The 19,288-nt window shown below is 43.6% G+C and overlaps 1 protein-coding gene across 1 annotated transcript in view; it reads left to right on the top strand.

Moving 5' to 3' along the window:
- RYR2 (ryanodine receptor 2) overlaps positions 1-19,288 on the top strand; it is a 527,178-nt gene that overhangs the window by 343,305 nt on the left and 164,585 nt on the right. The window contains exons 60-64 of the mRNA XM_065401458.1: positions 1,852-1,978; positions 4,256-4,371; positions 11,453-11,517; positions 12,799-12,920; positions 16,126-16,175. Coding sequence (XP_065257530.1) covers positions 1,852-1,978; positions 4,256-4,371; positions 11,453-11,517; positions 12,799-12,920; positions 16,126-16,175 — 480 coding nt within the window. The remainder of the gene's footprint in view (positions 1-1,851; positions 1,979-4,255; positions 4,372-11,452; positions 11,518-12,798; positions 12,921-16,125; positions 16,176-19,288) is intronic.

The raw sequence follows: 19,288 nt of genomic DNA on the forward strand, positions 1-19,288 counted from the left end.
AACTCTGCTTCTCAAAGGGGCAAATTCTGGTCCCCCTAGAAGTTTCTGCCAGTGACTTCAGTATGACTAGCCAATGACACACAGTATTTAGTAGCAGTGGTTTTAAATTATACTATTTATATACTAATTATACTATAAAAACAACAAGGAGTCTGGTGGCACCTTAAAGACTAACAGATTTATTTGGGCATAAGCTTTCGTGGGTAAAAACCTCACTTCTTCGGATGCATAGAGTGAAAGTTACAGATGCAGGCATTATATACTGACACATGGAGAGCAGGGAGTTACTTCGCAAGTGGAGAACCAGTGTTGACAGGGCCAATTCAATCAGGGTGGAGGTAGTCCACTCCCAATAATAGATGAGGAGGTGTCAATTCCAGGAGAGGAAAAGCTGCCTCTGTAATGAGCCAGCCAGTCCCTATTCAAGCCCAGATTAATGGTGTTAAATTTGCAAATGAATTTTAGTTCTGCTGTTTCTCTTTGAAGTCTGTTTCTGAAGTTTTTTTGTTCAATGATAGTGACTTTTAAATCTGTAATAGAATGACCAGGGAGATTGAAGTGTTCACTTACTGGCTTATGTATGTTACCATTCCTGATGTCCGATTTGTGTCCATTTATTCTTTTGTGGAGGGACTGTCCAGTTTGGCCAATGTACATGGCAGAGGGGCATTGCTGGCACATGATGGCATATATAACATTAGTGGATGTGCAGGTGAATGAGCCCTTGATGGCATGGCTGATGTGGTTGGGTCCTCTGATGGTGTCACCTGAGTAGATATGGGGACAGAGTAGGCAACAAGGTTTGCTACAGGGATTGGTTCCTGGGTTGGTGTTTCTCTGGTGTGGTGTATAGTTGCTGGTGAGTATTTGCTTCAGGTTGGGGGGTTGTCTGTAAGCGAGGACTGGCCTGCCTCCCAAGGTCTGTGAGAGTGAGGGATCATTTTCCAGGATAGGTTGTAGATCGTGGATAATGCGCTGGAGAGGTTTTTAGCTGGGGGCTGTATGTGATGGCCAGTGGTTTTTACCCACGAAAGCTTATGCCCAAATAAATCTGTTAGTCTTTAAGGTGCCACCAGACTCCTTGTTGTTTTTGTAGATACAGACTAACACGGCTACCCCCTGATAATTATACTATAGTGAGCTTTTAAAGATAACTATAGCTTGTCATGTTGGACATTTTCTTTTGGACAGTGAGTAGAAAGAGGAGAAAAAAGCAAAAATGTGAGTTAAAATCTAACTAGACACAAGTTTTAGCAGTGAGGGAGTGATAGTGTGCTGTGAAGCGTGATCACTGGCATAATGTCAAGTCATAATTGTAACTTTTTAAGTGCTTTTTCCCTACTAGAATTTTTTTTATCTAGGATGTTGATGCTTCTTTCTATCATGAAATTTGCAGGCCTTGGGATAATTTGACTACGTTACAAATACGTGTGTAGTCAGGTCTATAAATATACTTTAAATGTATATTCAGATACTCTGTGTGGGAAAACAATGTGCTTAGTGAAACAGAAAAGGGGGGGGGAGGGATATCTCAGTGGTTTGAGCACTACTAAACCCAGGGTTGTGAGTTCAATCCTTGAAGGGGCCATTTAGGGATCTGGGGCAAAAATCTGTCTGGGGATTGGTCCTGCTTTGAGCAGGGGGTTGTACTAGATGACCTCCTGACGTCCCTTCCAACCCTGACATTCTATATTATTGGTATTTTAGTAAAGAGGAACCTATCATGTATTTTACTAGTTGTTAGAGTGATCTACAAAGCACTGCATGTTATCACAGGCTTGTTACAAACAAGGACATGCCATCTCACCACATGTTTTCCAACTACTTTGTCATTTTCTTGACATTTTGTAGTAGGAGGAGGCAACCATCCTCTGCTGGTTCCCTATGACACGCTGACAGCCAAAGAAAAAGCCAAAGACCGAGAGAAAGCACAGGATATTTTCAAGTTTCTACAGATCAATGGATATGTTGTCTCCAGGTAAATTCAAATCCAATACAGAATTTGTTTCACAGCAGATAATTAACCCTCCTTAATAGCTTGTTTAATATAAAAGGATCTAAAGGAGTGTTAAGCTTAAGGGGTTTATTTAAGATAATGAGGGAACAATTCTGCTTGGCTCTTACATGATGAGTACATGGTAAGGGCAGGGTGGGGAACAGAAACAGAAACTTTCCCCAACCTAGCTCACAGAGCCCAGGCAGAATTCTAATCCCTGTATACTGGGGAATTCTGGGAGGTATTCTGCATCAGTTATTCAGTGCTCCTCAGAAAGCTCCCCTGTATCTGAGTACTGGCAGCTCCATTGGGTTCCCCTGCTCCATCACCTGCTTTCTACTTTGTATTCCACACTCAGGGGAGGACTCCCAGCCCCTTCCACTGCCCTGGGGATGCTGAGAGACTGTCTTATCCGGGGGGTTAGGGGGAACAGGCCTCAAGCCTGCAATTCCCCTCATCCCCCAGTACCAAGCAGGGGCGGCTCTATGTATTTTGCCGCCCCAAGCACGGCAGTCAGGCAGCCTTCGGCGGCACGCCTGCGGGAGGTCCACTGGTAACGCGGATTCGGCGGCATGCCTGCGGGAGGTCCGCCAGTCCCGCGCCTTCGGCGTACCCGCCGCCGAATTGCTGCCGAAACTGCGGACCTCCCGCAGGCATGCCACCGAAGGCAGCCTGACCTCCGCCCTCACGGCGACCGGCAGGCTGCCCCCCATGGCTTGCTGCCCCAGGCATGCGCTTGGTGCGCTGGTGCCTGAAGCCGCCCCTGGTACCAAGGAATTGCGTCTGCCCACCTCAGCTGGCCAGAGCTCTCTTTGGCTCTAGGAAAACCTGGTTAGATTCCTCTGTGCCTTGGAAGTAGCCTGTGAACTGACCCCCTGCTTCCCCCAGGTTGTCTCCACTCAACCCCAGCTGCTGCTGCTGATCTTCTACCTCTTGCTTCAGGGCTGGCCTCTGCTCTAGCTGCCACTACTGCTGCCCAGTCCCTAACTCGTGGAGTGGGGGTGCCCTGCCTCCTCTTCTCCTGTGGGCATGGGGAAGTCAGAATTATCCCTAGCTGCTGCATCTGTGAGCTCTCCTGCAGTTTTTCATTCCAGACATTGCTGCAGTTTGTTCTGCAGAAATAGCAGTCTCTGGAGACCCAAGAAGGCTTTAAATAGAGGTGGGGTTGGCTGAGAGAGGCAGTCACCTCCCCTCATCTCCCCTGGATGAGAGGCAGAAAAACCTCTTACCCTCCTTGAGGCACATTCCCACGTGCATTTTGAGGCAGGAAGAAGCTAACCTCCAGTATGTTGGCATGAGCTTTCCCTTTTCCTTTCTAGGAGTTAGCCATTTCCTGCTGATCCAACCAAACTTCTCTCCATTGAGATGGGGAGAGGCATTTAAAATTCAAACTCCATTGTAGTTGAATATACGGTATTTTAGATAAAATTTACTACTATATTGTAGTTAACAATCATTGGGAAGTAGTCATATACTATATAGGATGGTCAAAGGTAAAACAATTCAAAATTGAGTGCCCCAGATTGGGATCACAATTCAATAAGAGGCCCTGATCTTCAGATGTCCTATTCACTTAACTCCCTCTGAAAATTAAGGGTGTTATTTAGCTATCTGAATCATAGGGTTAGAAGGGACCGCAAGAGTCATCTAGTCTAACTCTCTGCCTACATGCAGGATTTGTTGTGTCTAAACCATCCAAGATATAAATATGGATGTGGGTGTCTAACCTCAGGCATCCAATTATGAACATTTTAGCAAATGATTTTTAACTTAAAAGAGTGAACTGCTGACAAAATTTTAGTGCCATTTTGGCAAAAATTCGACGAGAAAGATTAAATAAAACTTGAGTTTTGATACGCTGTTACTACTGAATGTTTTTTCTGTGAATATGAATATTTTGGTAGCTTCATAATTACTCATCTTGGAGGAGTCAGAGCTTGAGGAACAATGTAAGACAGTAACGCATAACTGAGAAAGAAGCTTAAAATGTGGGATCAATATCTTCTGCAAAACCCTATTTCTATAAGCCTTATTTGAGGGATTTGTATTTTTGTGTAACTGGCTAAAGTATAAGTAAAGGTATAAATAAGACAAATTTGTGTGACAGAAGAAAATCTGGCTCCAAATAAGAAATGTTTCTCATCCTAACAGACAGTTGAGAAGTACCAGAGTAGGTAGCTTTGGGCTATTTAGTGAATTAAGACTGCACTGAGTCATCCTTTAGTGTGTGGGAAATTATTTATTTATTTCTTATTTCAGAGGATTAAAGGACCTGGAGTTAGACACACCTTCCATTGAGAAACGATTCGCTTACAGTTTCCTTCAGCAGCTGATAAGATATGTGGATGAAGCCCATCAGTACATTCTGGAGTTTGGTATAGTACCTACTTACATTTTTACTAAATATTTTAACTGATGAAAGTTGCAGTGAAATTTAAAAAACAAATGTATAGTTTCCAAAAATATCATATTCTTAGAGTGTATGGTCTTTTTCTGAAGGACATTATGTTTTTTGGAAGGTGTCAGTACAATGGCTATAACAGAACTTAGCATAGTATCAGAGGGGTAGCCATGTTAGTCTGAATCTGTAAAAAGCAACAGAGGGTCCTGTGGCACCTTTAAGACTAACAGAAGTATTGGGAGCATAAGCTTTCGTGGGTAAGAACCTCACTTCAAGTGAGGTTCTTACCCACGAAAGCTTATGCTCCCAATACTTCTGTTAGTCTTAAAGGTGCCACAGGACCCTCTGTTGCTTTTAGCATAGTAGACATTGATTTAACATCTTATCTGTGGGATAGTCATTTCAGACTTCATCTAGTCACTCCTGAGATATAGGTTTGAGACAAAAGGCTCTCAACCTACCCATATAACAACTTACATTCTTTGAATCATATCATCTTTAAGATTTGTAATATTACTTCTAAATCATGTAATCCCCAATCAGCAAACTAGGCAAAATAAAAATGAAAACTGCCTCTCTCTCTCCATCAGTTCTCCTCCCTCAAAATCTCCTCCCCCTTTTCAAAAGCTTAGAAAAAAAATGAGCTCTTTCATGTGCCCTGCAGGCCATCCAGTTCAGGCTATTTTATATCAAGAGCATGTGGGGAGGAGTGAACTCCAAAGCTATGGGTCCCTCACAGAGAACCAGCATCCACGTGTCACCTACATCAATGAGACTTTGGTTCAAGTGGGTCTGCTGTTCTCATCTGTGGAGTAAGTCAAGGGAAGAGAAGTGGTGTCTCTGGTGGATAAGTCCAAAGCCAACCTGGGGGTCACAGCCAGATGTCAGGAGGTCATGACTCCCCTGCACCTTCTATCTTGCTAAACGTGAGAGGAATCCCAGCTAGGTGAGGGGGAGGCTCTGGGGAGTGGGGAAGGGCCCAGTATGGAAAACACTGTGAACCACATTCTTGAGTTATTTACAATTTTATACATGAAAACCAATACTTTACACTCTACCCAAAACCCCACAGGCAACTAGCGTAGATCATGGAAGTTCGGATTCCTTGTGCTTAATCCAATGTATTCCACTAAACAAGCAAGCCATCACATTCATGGCTAGCTTTAGTTTCCACATGGCATTAGTGTCCCAATTCAAGATTTCTCTAGCAACCACAAAGGACATTATGGGGCTTCACTTCCTAGTGTTGATTGTGAGGGAGCCTCTGAGGATTTGCTAGCTACAGTATTCCACTATTTCTTCAGGGCTCTGTTTGCTTTACAGAGCCATATGCCATACCTGACCGAGTTTGGCCAGTTTCTCTCCCTTCCACAATAACCTTGGAGATTAGGGAGGTGTATTGGCCCTATTTAGCAGTCATAGAACCTAGGGAAGATTCATTTGGGATACAATGGGAGAGGGAGGAGACATCAGGCCCTCATAGAAGAGCCCAGTAGAGAGTTCTCGGGCTTGCCTAGAGGGAATCAACTATTGGTGAGAGGGAGGGAGGGCTGGCCAGCTGGGATGAAGAAGTGTAAGCTCCCTCCTCCTCGATTCACAAAACACTGTGAATCTCAAACCCAGATTGAGTCCAAGTCGTTCAAGGTTCACTGTAATCTGCTTTTAAAGGAGCAAATCAAGCTAGGGCCCTGCACTGCCATGTAAATCCTACTGGCAGTGGAACATGTTCACAGTGGCTTCTGAAACGTCCATGAGCTTATGAAAAGAATGTCCTTCTTCCCCCTGCCCCAAGCATTTTCTGAGGCTGAACACAGGGCTTGAGTGTTCAGCCCTGCATGCATAACCCCAGAAATGCCATAAAAAGTGAGCTCAGCATGCCTTTCCAGCAAGATGGAGTTATGCCAACAGGAAAATAAAGGTTTGACATCATTTAAGTAGAAAAAGAATTCATGCTAGTTTTTGCACAATGTAAGTGAAAGATGCATAAATAGTGACAGATTAGAGATGCACCTCTATGGAATAGATTTCCATTAGTAGACAAGTAGAGAGAAGGAAATTAATTTATGATTGGTAGTCTGGAATTGAGATTTAGGCTTTGTCTACACACAATTTGGGCTATAGGGGTGTGAACTATAGGGGTATAGTGCAGTAAGCACTAGTGTGCTCTGCAGTAACTCCCCTGTGTGGACAACGTAGGCACAAACTAAAAGGTACCTAGTTCATGATGATGTAGTCCTATTTAAACAGCACTAAGTTAATGCAAACTAGGTACCTTTTAGTTTATGCCCATAGAGTCCACACAGAGGAGTTAGTGCTGCAGGCTAGTGCACACTGCAATTCAGGCCCCCGTAGTCTGAACTGCGGGGCTATGTAGACAAGGCCTTAGAAACAAATCAGTCCTGGTGATTTCCCATTGATTTCACTTTACCCAGTTAGTTAACTGGAGTGAATTTGATCGTAGATAGAGGTTTCTGCACAAGTCTGTAAAGTGGGAGGGTGGAACAAGTTCCCCTAGTTTTGGGGCATCTATTGAGGAGAGCACATGTTGTATCCTCTCGCGATGCGTCCCCTCGGCATTCCCCTTGTTCACCAGGAGCTCTAGGGCTATCTACCTATCTAGGTTAGGCACTTCAGTGGCCCCCATTACCATAGTATATGAGTCCCTCACTGTTTTTAGCATTATTTTCACAACATGCTGGTGAGGTAGACCCCATTTTACAGATGGGGAACTGAGAGATTAAATGATTTGCCCAAGATCACCCAGGAAGTCTGTGGCAGAGTAGAGAATTGAACCCAGGTCTCCCATGTCCCAGGTTAGTGCCCAGTCATCCATCCTCTTTGCATTAGCATTTTTCTTCCAATTTCCCATCATCGACATACCACCAGCACAGTTCCATCAGGGGTAGTAACTGCTAGCATTTTAACTGCCGTGTTGTCTTAACCATGGTCAAGGCCTGGAGGACACAGTGGTTTAAAATACCAGAGGCCCCCCAGGTACCCTGTCTACACTAGTGCTCCCATAATTTCTTCTCTCAACTTAGCCCCCCACACTGTTTGGGAGAATTTGATGAAAAATGCTTATTTAGATGAGGTCTGGGAGGAATTGTGCTTCCAGTGGGACAGTAAAGCTCTTCAATGTTCCCTATACAGGACAGATCCTATAAGATGCATTCCAACCCTGAACGTGTGTGAAAACACACTAATAAATTTTTTAAAGGATTCTGTTCATTCATATAACTTCTTACATTATCAGAGGTTTTACTCCTGGTGAGCGTAATTTGCCACACTGGTTGTGCAACATCAAAAGCCCCTGGTTAAATTTTTTCAACTTCTTGGACTGTTGAAGTGAGGAAGACTCTTACCTGCTCAGAGCCTTCTAAAACAGCATGTGTTTTATTTCTGTGCAATGAATAGTTGTTGCTCATTTGATCGCAGTAAATGTTTCAAACTGTTTGAAAAAAAGAATGATTTATTTCCCTTCCTCTTCGCAAAATAAATGGGGTGGGAAAATTTACAGGTTTTTTGCTTCACTTGGACATGTGTCTAACACTAATTGCTTATCAGGATTTTGAAGATTGCAACAGATGTGTTTATCAAATGGTATCTGAGTTTCATTGTAGTGTGGCAATTGAAGTAAGTTTACTCTCCAGTCGGTACTTTTCTTAATTAATTGCACTCTTTAGACAGAAAAATTCATAACCATGCAATCTAAATCCAATAATTTTGTAAATTACAGGGGAAAGCTGGTTTAATCATAATCTTTGTAGTATATATTTACTCTTTTGAGGTATTGACCTTCCCTAATTTAACTTTAATTCTTTCTGTGGAATTTAGTTATGTGATTTCAGAGAGAGATTTTTCTCTCCTTTATCATTTGATTTCTTATGTTTTTTTTCTGTACTTACACTCAGTATGCATCATACTGAGCACTGCTACTGAACAAGAGAACCACAACAGCAGGCAACGATAATTGAGTGCTAGATCTGTGATTGAAACACAGTCAAATTTCCTTTCCTGCTACTCTTGTCCTAAGCACAGCCTTTTCACAGAAAAAGTCATTAATTGGCTCCCAAAACAGGCTTTTATAATGGGGAAAAAGTTGGCTAAATCAAGTAGGGGTCCCAAATTCTGGCTGGGATTTTTTGTATCAAGTGAAGTCAATTAAAAGCTACTCTGATTTCTCTCTTTGTTACTTTTAGCTTTATTTATCTATTGTGACAAAGTTCCTCCTCTATCTTGGTGGGTCCTGTGCTTATTGGCAGATTTTCTTGCCTCAGAGACTCACCATGTGGGTTGGGGAACAGTCCAGAGACCTTCCCCTCTGGGAGAACCCACAGTCCAGGTCAATTGGGAGGTTTGGGGGGAACCCAGGCCCGCCCTCTACTCCAGGTTCCAGTCCAGGGCCCTGTGGACTGCAGCTGTCTATAGTGCCTCCTGTAACAGCTGCATGACAGCTACAACTCCCTGGGCTACTTCTCCATGGCCTCCTCCAAACACCTTCCTTATTCTCACCATAGGACCTTCCTGCTGGTGTCTGATAACGCTTGTGCTCTTCAGTCCTCCAGCAGCATACCCTCTCACTCTCAGCTCCTTGCGCCTCTTGCTCCCAGCTCCTCACACTCCCCCCACAAAGTGAAGTGAGCTCCTTTTTAAAACCCAGGTGCCCTGATTAGCCTGCCTTAATTGATTCTAGCAGCTTCTTCTTAATTGGCTCCAGGTGTCCTAATTAGCCTACCTGCCTTAACTGGTTCTAGCAGGTTCCTGATTACTCTAGTGCAGCCCCTGCTCTGGTCACCGCGCTTCAGGCCATCCGGTGGAGCGCGGGTCCACTGCTCTATCTCGGCGTTTACCTTTCTGCCACGCATCCGTCTCCGCCGGAGAACTGGCTAGGTTTAGAGGGCAGGGTGTCGGAGCGGCTCCGGAAATGGACAGGACTGCTCCGGTGTCTCTCCCTTCGAGGGAGAGCACTGGTGCTCAATCAACTAGTCCTGTCCATGCTCTGGTGCCGGCTCAACACCCTGGTCCCGGCCCCGGGCTTCCTGACCACCCTCCGGACGTTGATTCTGGAGTTATTTTGGTCAGGACTGCACTGGGTCTCTGCGGGGGTTCTCCATCTACCCCTGGAGGAGGGAGGGCAGGGCCTGAAGTGTCTGCACGCTCAGGTCCATGTCATCCGCCTCCAGGCCCTGCAGAGGCTCCTTTATGGTGCAGGTAGTCCGGCATGGAGCATATTGGCGCACGCCTTCCTGCGCCGCTTCCGAGGGCTCCGATATGACCGGCAGCTCCTTTGTCTCCATCCGAGAGGTCTTCCGCGAGGCCTCTCCGAGCTGCCGGTCTTCTACCAGGACCTCCTCCGGACCTGGAAACTGTTTTCAGTGACCAGGTCCGTGGCGGCCACCGTGGGGGCAGATCTCCTCGCGGAGCCCCTGCTACACAACCCCCAGCTTCGTGTGCAGGTGGCGGAGTCCCCCATGGTGCGCCAGAGGTTGGTCCTAGCAGAAGTCACCAAAGTCGGAGACCTCCTGGACTACGACCGGGGAGACTGGCTGGATCCCCTGACGCTCACTCAGCGCATGGGGCTCTCCAGACCTCGTACTCCCCGGCGCGTACTTCAGGAGGTGAGGGCCGCTTTGCCGCCCGCTGCTCGGGACTATCTCGACCGGGTCCTGCGAGAGGGTACGCCCCGCCCACCCTCCACTCCGAGCCCTCCAGACTTTTTCATCGGGCCCCTGCCCCGTGGACCCAACCAGCCCCCTCCCCGTCCATTCGCCATGAGCCGGCTGCACCATCTGCAGCCGGTTCTGTTCCGGACCGCACCAAGGAAACATCTATACATGCTCGTGCTCCATGTTCTTCATGTCCTCACCCTCGCGTCCTGCCCCGATACGAAGTGGCGGGACCTTCTGCCACCTCTGGAGGGTGAGGAGCCCCGGTGGGCCAGCCTTTATTCTGCTCTAATCCCGAGGATCATCAGCCCACCGGGGACATCAGTTGGCGGCTCCTTCACGGAGCCATGAGCACGGGCGTGTACTTGGCGCGGTTTACCCCATCCCAGACACCTGCCCCTTTTGCGGCGTGAGGGAGACCCTGGCGCATGTTTACTTGGAGTGCGCCAGGCTGCAGCCCCTATTCCGGCTCCTCACGGATATTTTGTTAAGATTTTGGTTGCACTTTTCTCCTCACCTTTTTATTTATGCACTCCCTATCTGTCGCCCCACAAAGTCGCGGGACCTCCTGGTCAACCTCCTTCTGGCCCTAGTGAAACTGGCCATCTATAAAACCAGAGTGAGGAGGTTGGCCGATGGAGTTTCCTGTGACTGTGGGGCGTATTTCAGGTCCTCCGTTCTTTCACGTATCCGGGCAGAGTTCCTCTGGGCGGCGTCCACTGGCTCCCTTGACGCCTTTGAGGAGCAGTGGGCGCTGTCCGGGGTTCTCTGCTCGGTGTCCCCGTCTGGTTCGCTTCGTTTGACCCTTTGACCTCACTCCTGTCCCTGTTCTTTTATTAGTTGTCCCCCGTAATTTTTTGGTCTCCAGGTCCTGTGGACCCCCCCTTAGGCTGGGGGGGATCCTTTGGCAGTGGGCTTTGCCCGCCCACTTCCTGGATCCCAATAGGTCTGGTCACTCAGGGAACAGAAAACTACTCATCCAGTGACCAGTATATTTGCCCTCTACCAGACTCCTGTACCCCACTGATCTGGGTCTGTCACACTATGTTAGCAGGGTCTTTATAATACGTTACCAACTTTTACAAAAATAAGAACACTGAGCCAGACTCTTGACTAGACATAGCTCCATTGGCTTCCAGGGTGCTACACTGATATACACCACCTGAGGTTTTGGCTCCTTATTTTTACCTCCTTTTATAATGTATCTTATATCTGATGAAGCAGTCTTAAAATACGTATGTAACTAATAATATATTATCTGAAGCATATTAAAACCTAGCCCTGAAGAAGAGAAACAAATTACTTCCTCTGAAGTGTTCATTTTTAAAATATAGAACAGCATCTAATTTTGTTTATTCAGTATGCATCTTAAACTCTTCCTACTTACAGATGGAGGCAGCAGAGGCAAAGGAGAACAATTCCCTTATGAGCAAGAAATCAAGTTCTTTGCCAAAGTACAGTATATCTTTGCTTATCCCTTTTCAGTGCAGAAACTGCTTGTTAAGAAGCATGTTTGTTCTTGTTATATTTGCATTTGTCTACATTAAATGTGTGTAGAATTTTATTGTTATATTGTTGGCAAACGAAAAGCCACACAGCTTGAACAGACTATCACATCAAATACATCTATGAAAAAATTACATTTTTCTCCTTTAAATTCCCTTTATCTCCTTTCTTTACAGTATACAGCATATCATGCTAGGTATTCATAACCTCCCCACGTTATCCCTGTACTGGTTTAGCCCAGTTGTGAAGGAGGGTAGACTGTGTATCTATTATATAATCTTTAGGCAGTTAATATGAGCTATACTTGGAGAAAACACAGCTAGATATTTCCCAATGTCACCTTCCCTCTTTCTTTCCTTGTTTTAAAACCTCTTGATGTCTGGTTGTACCAAAAAGGATTTATCTTTTATACATTAGGAAATTTTGCTTACACCTTTGGCTCTCATAAGCTTGCCTGGTGTGTGCACATTCAAGGTGCCTTTTCAATCCATTAATGAATAAGCAGACAGGTGTTGCAATATTCTCTGACCCTGATTCCCTAGCAGTAAATTATAGTCTTTGTGCTATAAAGTACTGTCACAAAATATATCACCATCTGCAATTTCATCCACTGGGGAACTCATGTCGCTTTTTCCTTTCAAAATTATTCCTAAATGAAATAAGGTTTGGAATTTTTTTTTTTTTTAAATCCATGCCTGGGTGATGGATCAGCCATAGGCACTGAACAGTAGGCTCTGTTCATGGGTTAAACTCCATTTGGTGGCATGGGAGGTTTTGGGGGGAGAAGAGGGAATGATGGGAAAAGATGTTGGTTGGGGAGAACAGTTAGTTTTTCTGGAGTTTTGTGGGGAGCTGCTGTCAGGCTGGCTGCTGTTTTGATTCGATTTTTTTTTAAGCTCTGTCAAACACATCCAGAGTAATAATAGATATATTTTATTAGAAATATAAATAAATAACCTTTCCCCCTTCATATCCCTCCTAAAAATCCAGGGACAAAGTTCCTGGAGTAAAGTAGAAATTCACTTTAGTGCATGTTTTTGGTTGACATCCTAAATACTTGTTTAAAAAGAAGGGGAATTTAAAGATAAACAGAATTTAAAGAGGAAAAAAACATGTTATGTGTTAAGAAATCCCTGATGCCATGAAACTGTGATGTGAAATGACTATTATGAACTGGAGCTCAAGAAGCCCTGAGCTGACCATGCCTGTTTTTCTCTGATGTATTTCAGGTTGTGCTCCCTTTAATTGATCAGTATTTCAAAAATCATCGGCTGTATTTCCTATCTGCAGCAAGCAGGCCTCTCAGCAGCGGGGGACATGCCTCTAACAAGGAGAAAGAAATGGTGACAAGGTAAAAATAAAGAAAGAACAGTAGTTGATGTTTAGGCAGGTTTTAGCTTAGTTAGGGGAGGTAAAGTAGCCTTATGGAAACACAAGTGATCTAACGTTTTTCATTTTCTTTCTTGTAGTAAGATGATTCATTGATGTTAGAAGGGAGAATTCACACACACAAAAGTATGTGTGTGTTTCAGACTCTGAATCCAATACTACTTTTTAAAAAGCAGTGGTTGTTATTCAGGTGGGCAGGAATCTAAATTTACTTTCACATACAGTACAGACATGTACTAAGACTGTGCAAAAATTGCTATTCATGCAAAATTTCATAAATATGTTCAAGAACAAAATTTAACCATGGCTGATTGTGAGAACATATTCTCACCCTGCTCTGAGAAGAGTCAAGATGTTCTGTGTATAATATAGACTCACACCTTTTCAGGGATTTTCTTAATAATAGTAACACAACATAAGTCTCAGCCCAACCTTCTCCCCAAACTTGTCTCTTCTTAGGCTTTACCTCCAGATACCTGTTTGTCTTATGTAAACTCCTGTTGTTACTTCCACCACCTCTAAACCAGAGGTCCCCAAACTGTGGGGCACACACCCCTTAGGGGGCGTGGAGGAATATAGGGGGGATGTGGCAGGCCCAAGCCAGCCCCCACAGGGGGCAGGGAGAGAGCACCACACAGCAACTCCCCACTCCCCCCCCCATGTTCCTGGCTCCTGGCCCTGTGCCTGGCCCCATCCCCAGACTCAGTGTGGCTCTGCTCCCATCCCCTCAGCCGCTAGCCATGGCTCAGTTCCTGGCCCGAGGCTAAGGCTGGGGTGAGGCCGGGAGTGGAGCCGCACCTGGCTGCAGCCCCCTTACCTCTGTCTGCCTCCTCCCACCCCAGGGTGTGGACGGGGTAAGGGTGGGTGTGACCCTCAAAAGTTTGGGGATTGCTGATCTAAACTAAGGGTGGAGTTAAAAAAGCCACACCAGTCACAATGCGTCAGCAGGAATCAGTCAGCATATCCAGCCACCATCTTGGCTGATGCCAGAGAACGAACTGGGGCTCTCCAGAGCTGCAAGCATGAGCTGCTACAGTTTGAGCCCAAGTTCACGAGGTAGGGCTTTCACAGATTGATGATCTCTGCAGATCAGCACAGAGGGAAGGCTGTAACACACACAAACACAAGTAGGTGACACAGATACAGAGGGCTGACATGTTTACATGAGGGCTATTCTCTGGTAGCCTTATTGGACATAACTCGTAATAGTTGGCATATTAGAGCAAACTAATGGCCCATTTAGTCTGACATCTTGTTTCTAACATTGCTTTGTCTGGAGTTCTTTAAGGAATTTAAAAGACACCGTAACACACCTGACCAACCATCCATTACTAGCCTGCAAAATTAATTCTTGATGCTAAATGTTCAAGGGCTATAGAAACTCCATCTTACAGTCCTCTGCTATGAACCATCCTACTGGCTGTTGAAGATTTTAGGGGCTTTGAGAAAGGCAAGGTAAAACTCAAAAGGGAAGGTTTAATTTCAATATTGAGCTTAGGAAGGGGTATGAGATTCACCAAAGCTGTTTTTTTATTTCTTAATTGTTTTCAGTTTCCTTTAGACCCTGGCTCATGTAGGTTTTTCCCAGGATGGAAAGACAGTTTGTCTTTTGAAACACCCAACAAAACCGACATTTTCTTTTTGGCAGTAAAGTAGACAAGTTTTGAATTGATAATGGCAATGTAGTGATTGTGCAGGCAAATCCAACAACCACTTGGTGCTCAGCAAACACACGCGGCCTTGGACATTAAATCTTGATGTGTTATTTGAGTGCATGTGGGTCAAGACATTGAGGTTATCCCCAGCATTTTATATAAAGTACAATGGAATTATTAACTTCCACCTGATTAGTGACTAGAGTCTGATGTAATGGGCTTTGATTTAATGTCTTCTCTGTTAAGACCAGCCCACTTAGCAAAGCAGCTCCTCTTAGTACTGCAATTTAGTAGGATCGATTGTGGATATGAGCCCAAGTATCAGGCCCTTGGCTTTGTTGCCAGATGGGTCCTACTAGGCATGCTGCACATGCTTCATGAGCTCAATTCCACCCTCAACTATGTGAGCACAGCTTCTACTCAAGTTGATGAGTGTAGTGCTCATATACTGACAGGAGAAATAGATTGACCTCTATTTAATGTGTTACTGTTTAAATCAAAATGAATTATATGTGATAACATACTTTTGAAAAACTTTTCATGGTGGACTAGAGGGTCAGGGGCTTGATAATGGGACATATAGTGTCTTTCCCTTTGATATCACTGGTTGGAATTAGGCCCAGGATGCTGGTGGTCGAAGTAAAATGAGATGATATTCTTAATACAGTTTCTAATGGACTAAGGTCCTTGCCGCAGAAAATGACACCACAGTAGACACCAATATACACCCTGAGTGATGTTCTCCTAAGCGATGCAAAGGACTGAATTGGGCCATGAAGAGTGAACTACTCTCTCCGTGGAGATTGAGATGAAGGTTGAGTCAATGGTTGGGGGGCAGTGTGGGGAAGCTTGCACTGCTGTTCCCTTGTCTATGAATAAACATAAAACTTCATTATCCATTGCTCTCAATTGGGCACCTTACATCAGTGCTAAAATTAATTTAAACACGTTAAACAAAACCATTGGTCATATCCATATTTTGTTTGATTTAACCACTTAAACTATTGTTTATTTATTTCCAATCTTAAATCATTTAAGTTAAATGTTTTAATGGACAAGATTTCTTTTTAATTATCTAATATATTAAATATGATGAGATCCAAATTGGACTAATTAAGCCTTTACCATCAGACATTTCAATTAATCTGATTTCCTTACATTTCCCCCCAAATTTTCAATGATATTCTGAATAGCCCACTGACTGCATTTTATTTTGTAAAACTTCAATGATTATTTCCTTGTGGTTTTTCATATAGAACGCTTTTATATTACTTAGCTTTGCTTTCAGTTTTTTGTTTCTTTAATTAGAATATGTGCTTATTTAACCATGTTTGTTAAGGATATGCACTTTAAATCTCTTTCTTTAGTACTCTCAGTCCCACATTCTGCTCAGAGAATTTCTGCGTGACATCATGTTGCTTTTTCCTGCTCATATATCAGCTGTTATTTTTCTTTCTTCTCCTTTTTTTTTCTTTTCCCCCCTTCTTCTCTTTATTTTTCTTTTGTCTTCAGCCTGTTCTGCAAACTTGGAGTTCTTGTCAGGCATAGGATTTCACTGTTTGGTAAGGAGACCCTTGACAAATACTAGCATGGCCATCACTTGGTTTTCTTTGCCATTTTTGGGTTGTGTTATGTACTGCCTTGTTGCATGTTGCATGGCTGCATGGCTGAATGCATGGTCTTCATGGGCTACTAATGATCCTTTAGGCTCTTAGATCACAGCAGTTTTTAGCTGGAGTAAACAGCTTTTGTAGTAATAAAAAAGAAGTGTGTGTAAATCTGATTAAGAGAAGATTGATTCCCAGGCTCATTGTCCTAACAAGAAACAGAATTCAAACAAGATCATTATAAAAGTATTTGTTGCTTTATACCTATTCAGTACTGGCCTGCTAAAGTCAAAACAGATTAGCATTTACACATTTTTTATCTCTGAAAGTCACTAAAGCAAAGTCTGTTGTGGGCTGAAATGCTTAGCTGATATTCCATGGAATTCTTCCATACTCCCAAATGTGCTTAACTCTAGGTCTGCATGTCTATCATGTTTCAGACGTCACTTGATTATAAAAGTGGTGGGGTGCATCCTTAATTTCTGCCTGGTGAAAATCACTTAATTGTCTATTGTAGACCCATGGTACAATCATTCACTCTCTGCAGCCTTTTCTAACGTCATGCTGATGGAAGGCTAGCTGAAAATATGTCCCTATGTACATATCTTCTGTAATGGGAGCAGTGGGGACTTCAGCATCCATCATTATCCATTTGGATAATTATCTGGATGATTCCAATTTGATTTAAAAAATACAGTTCTAACCCAGTTCCCATATATTCCTTTCTATCTGAAGGGAAAATACCTGTTTGCTGCAGCACTGTGATATTCCAAAAGTTTATAAACCCTTCTTGTAATCAATAAGATGGAAATTAATTTGGCATCATGTTTTGAACTTTCAGACTTCTGTGATAAGCAAAGTGGATATAGTTCATCTGTTAATCATTTTACAAGACCATGAGAGAAATGAAATTACTTGCCCGAAATGTGGGAAATTGCTTTTTGTGGCATAGTGTCAGTAAAGTGTAAAGTATGTCACACAACTGCTCTTCATGTATGGTGGCTGCTTTCCCACAAAATGTTACAACCTCTATTGGTTTATTTTGGTGCCTACCAAGTCAGTGACAGTTAGCATGATTTGACAGATTGTCCAGCTCAGTATTATATTATTTGAGATTTTGGGGAAATATTTTCAGGAATAGTCTTTCATGGATTAATCTCTTGGATTATTTTTTTAGGATTGATAATGGGCAAACTGCAAAAACTGAGATTGGGAACTTCATATAAGGTCTGTGTTGCTAGACGGAGGACAGTTTGCATTGTACATCCCAGCCCAGCCAGTCTCCATTCTTGGATTCTGTGGAGAGGGCTTTGCTGGATCTATGTGATGGAGGGTATAGGAGCCACAGAAGCAGCTGAGCCTAACTACTGTGGGTGCATCTTCATTAGGAAGAACAGTTGGTTCTTAATCTGCGTTAGCTAACATATGATAACTACCACAAAGTAAAATCCTCATGACTATACAGGGCACTTTGTAGTTTTCATGTGTGTTAGCAGGTTGAATTAAAGACTGGAGGAGCCTAGAGTGTCACCTTGAGCTGCTAACTCATGAGAAAACGACAAACTGCCTTCTCTTCACTAAAATTTACGTTAGCTAACTTTAGTTAAGAACTCACGTTTTTTTCTAGTGAAGACAAGACCTGTCTGGAAGAGGAAGAGCTCCACATGAGGGTGAATCCTCCACATGCAAATCTAGGGGATACAGTCAGGTCCTAGGAATTTACTTTGCTTCTTATGTGTTTTGGAATGTGTGTTTGAATGAACAAAACAAGTTTAATTGTAGCCGCAGTATGGGACTTGCTACTGGCTGGACATTAACTACATGTGCGGTAGTGGTGTTCCTGAACCTCCAACTGCTAAAGCTGGGACTGGACAGCAGGGAATGGAGCACTTGATAAGTTGCCCTGTTGTGTTCACTCCCTCCGAAGCATCTGGCATCAGCCACTGTCTGAAGACAAGATACTGGGCTAGATGGACCATTGGTCTGACCCAGGTTGGCCATTCTTATGAGTGTTATGGGATCTGTACACTACTCCCAAAGATAGATTAGTATATTGTGTTTAGTAAAAGGAAAGACATTTGTAAAAGCTGTGTGGCCTTAATTGTGTGTAAAGGGCCACACAAAATCAGAAGCTAAGCATGATGGTTTGCCAGACAGAAGAGCCTGAAATGTTTTAACCATACTGGATTACTGTGACTGGGTGCCTGGATGGACCACACTGAGAGTGCCACACTCAGGGCAGACTGCAAGAAATAGGACAGACAACCCCCCAAAGTGGTGTTTTATTCTATAATTAGATTCACCAAAGAGCTTCTGCAGTACCACACTGGTTAACAAGAAGCCAAACACAGTCCCCGTTAGGCATTTCAGTCTAGTCTAATATAGTGGTAGGTTACTGAAAACTCTATTAATCATACTTAAAGTTCTACCAATCCCAAAGGATCAGACACTTACCCTCAGGTCAATATATACTTAAAATCTTACCCAAATAGCACGCTGGCAGCCAATCCTTTGTAAACTAACTAAAGATGTATTAATAAAAGAAAAGGGAGTTATTAAATGGTTAAGGAATCATATACATACAAGTGATTTTCAGCGTTCATATAACATCACTGTTGTGATCCTGATCTATCTGCTGGCTTGCAAAAGTCTCTTTGGAATTATCCTAAAAGGTTAGAATCCAAATGCAGCGTAGATGTAGTCTGCTAGAGTCTTTCCATGCCTTTTCCAGAGTATTCCATGTAACTACTTGGAAAATCTCAGTCCCACGGATTAAACTTTCCCTGTTCAAAATTGAGCAGACTAGAGATGAAAGGATCAGGCCGGAGGTTTCTCTTTATAGTTGAAGCAGGTTTTTCAAGTGCTTTGAGCACAGCATGTGACTGAGGATTCTTGTTTGTTGAGCACACACTGTCCCATCACTTGAAGTTAACATTCTACTTACTGTGCATACACAGGTAATCTAATTATACTGATGAATGTAAAGCGAATGCCGATCAGAGATTATATCATGGATAAATAAGATGAAGACAATATATTTAATATTGTTAATTTCATGCAGTGTCTCA

This window comes from Emys orbicularis, chromosome 3 (assembly GCF_028017835.1).
Source record: "Emys orbicularis isolate rEmyOrb1 chromosome 3, rEmyOrb1.hap1, whole genome shotgun sequence".
Classification (NCBI taxonomy): Eukaryota; Metazoa; Chordata; order Testudines; family Emydidae; genus Emys; species Emys orbicularis.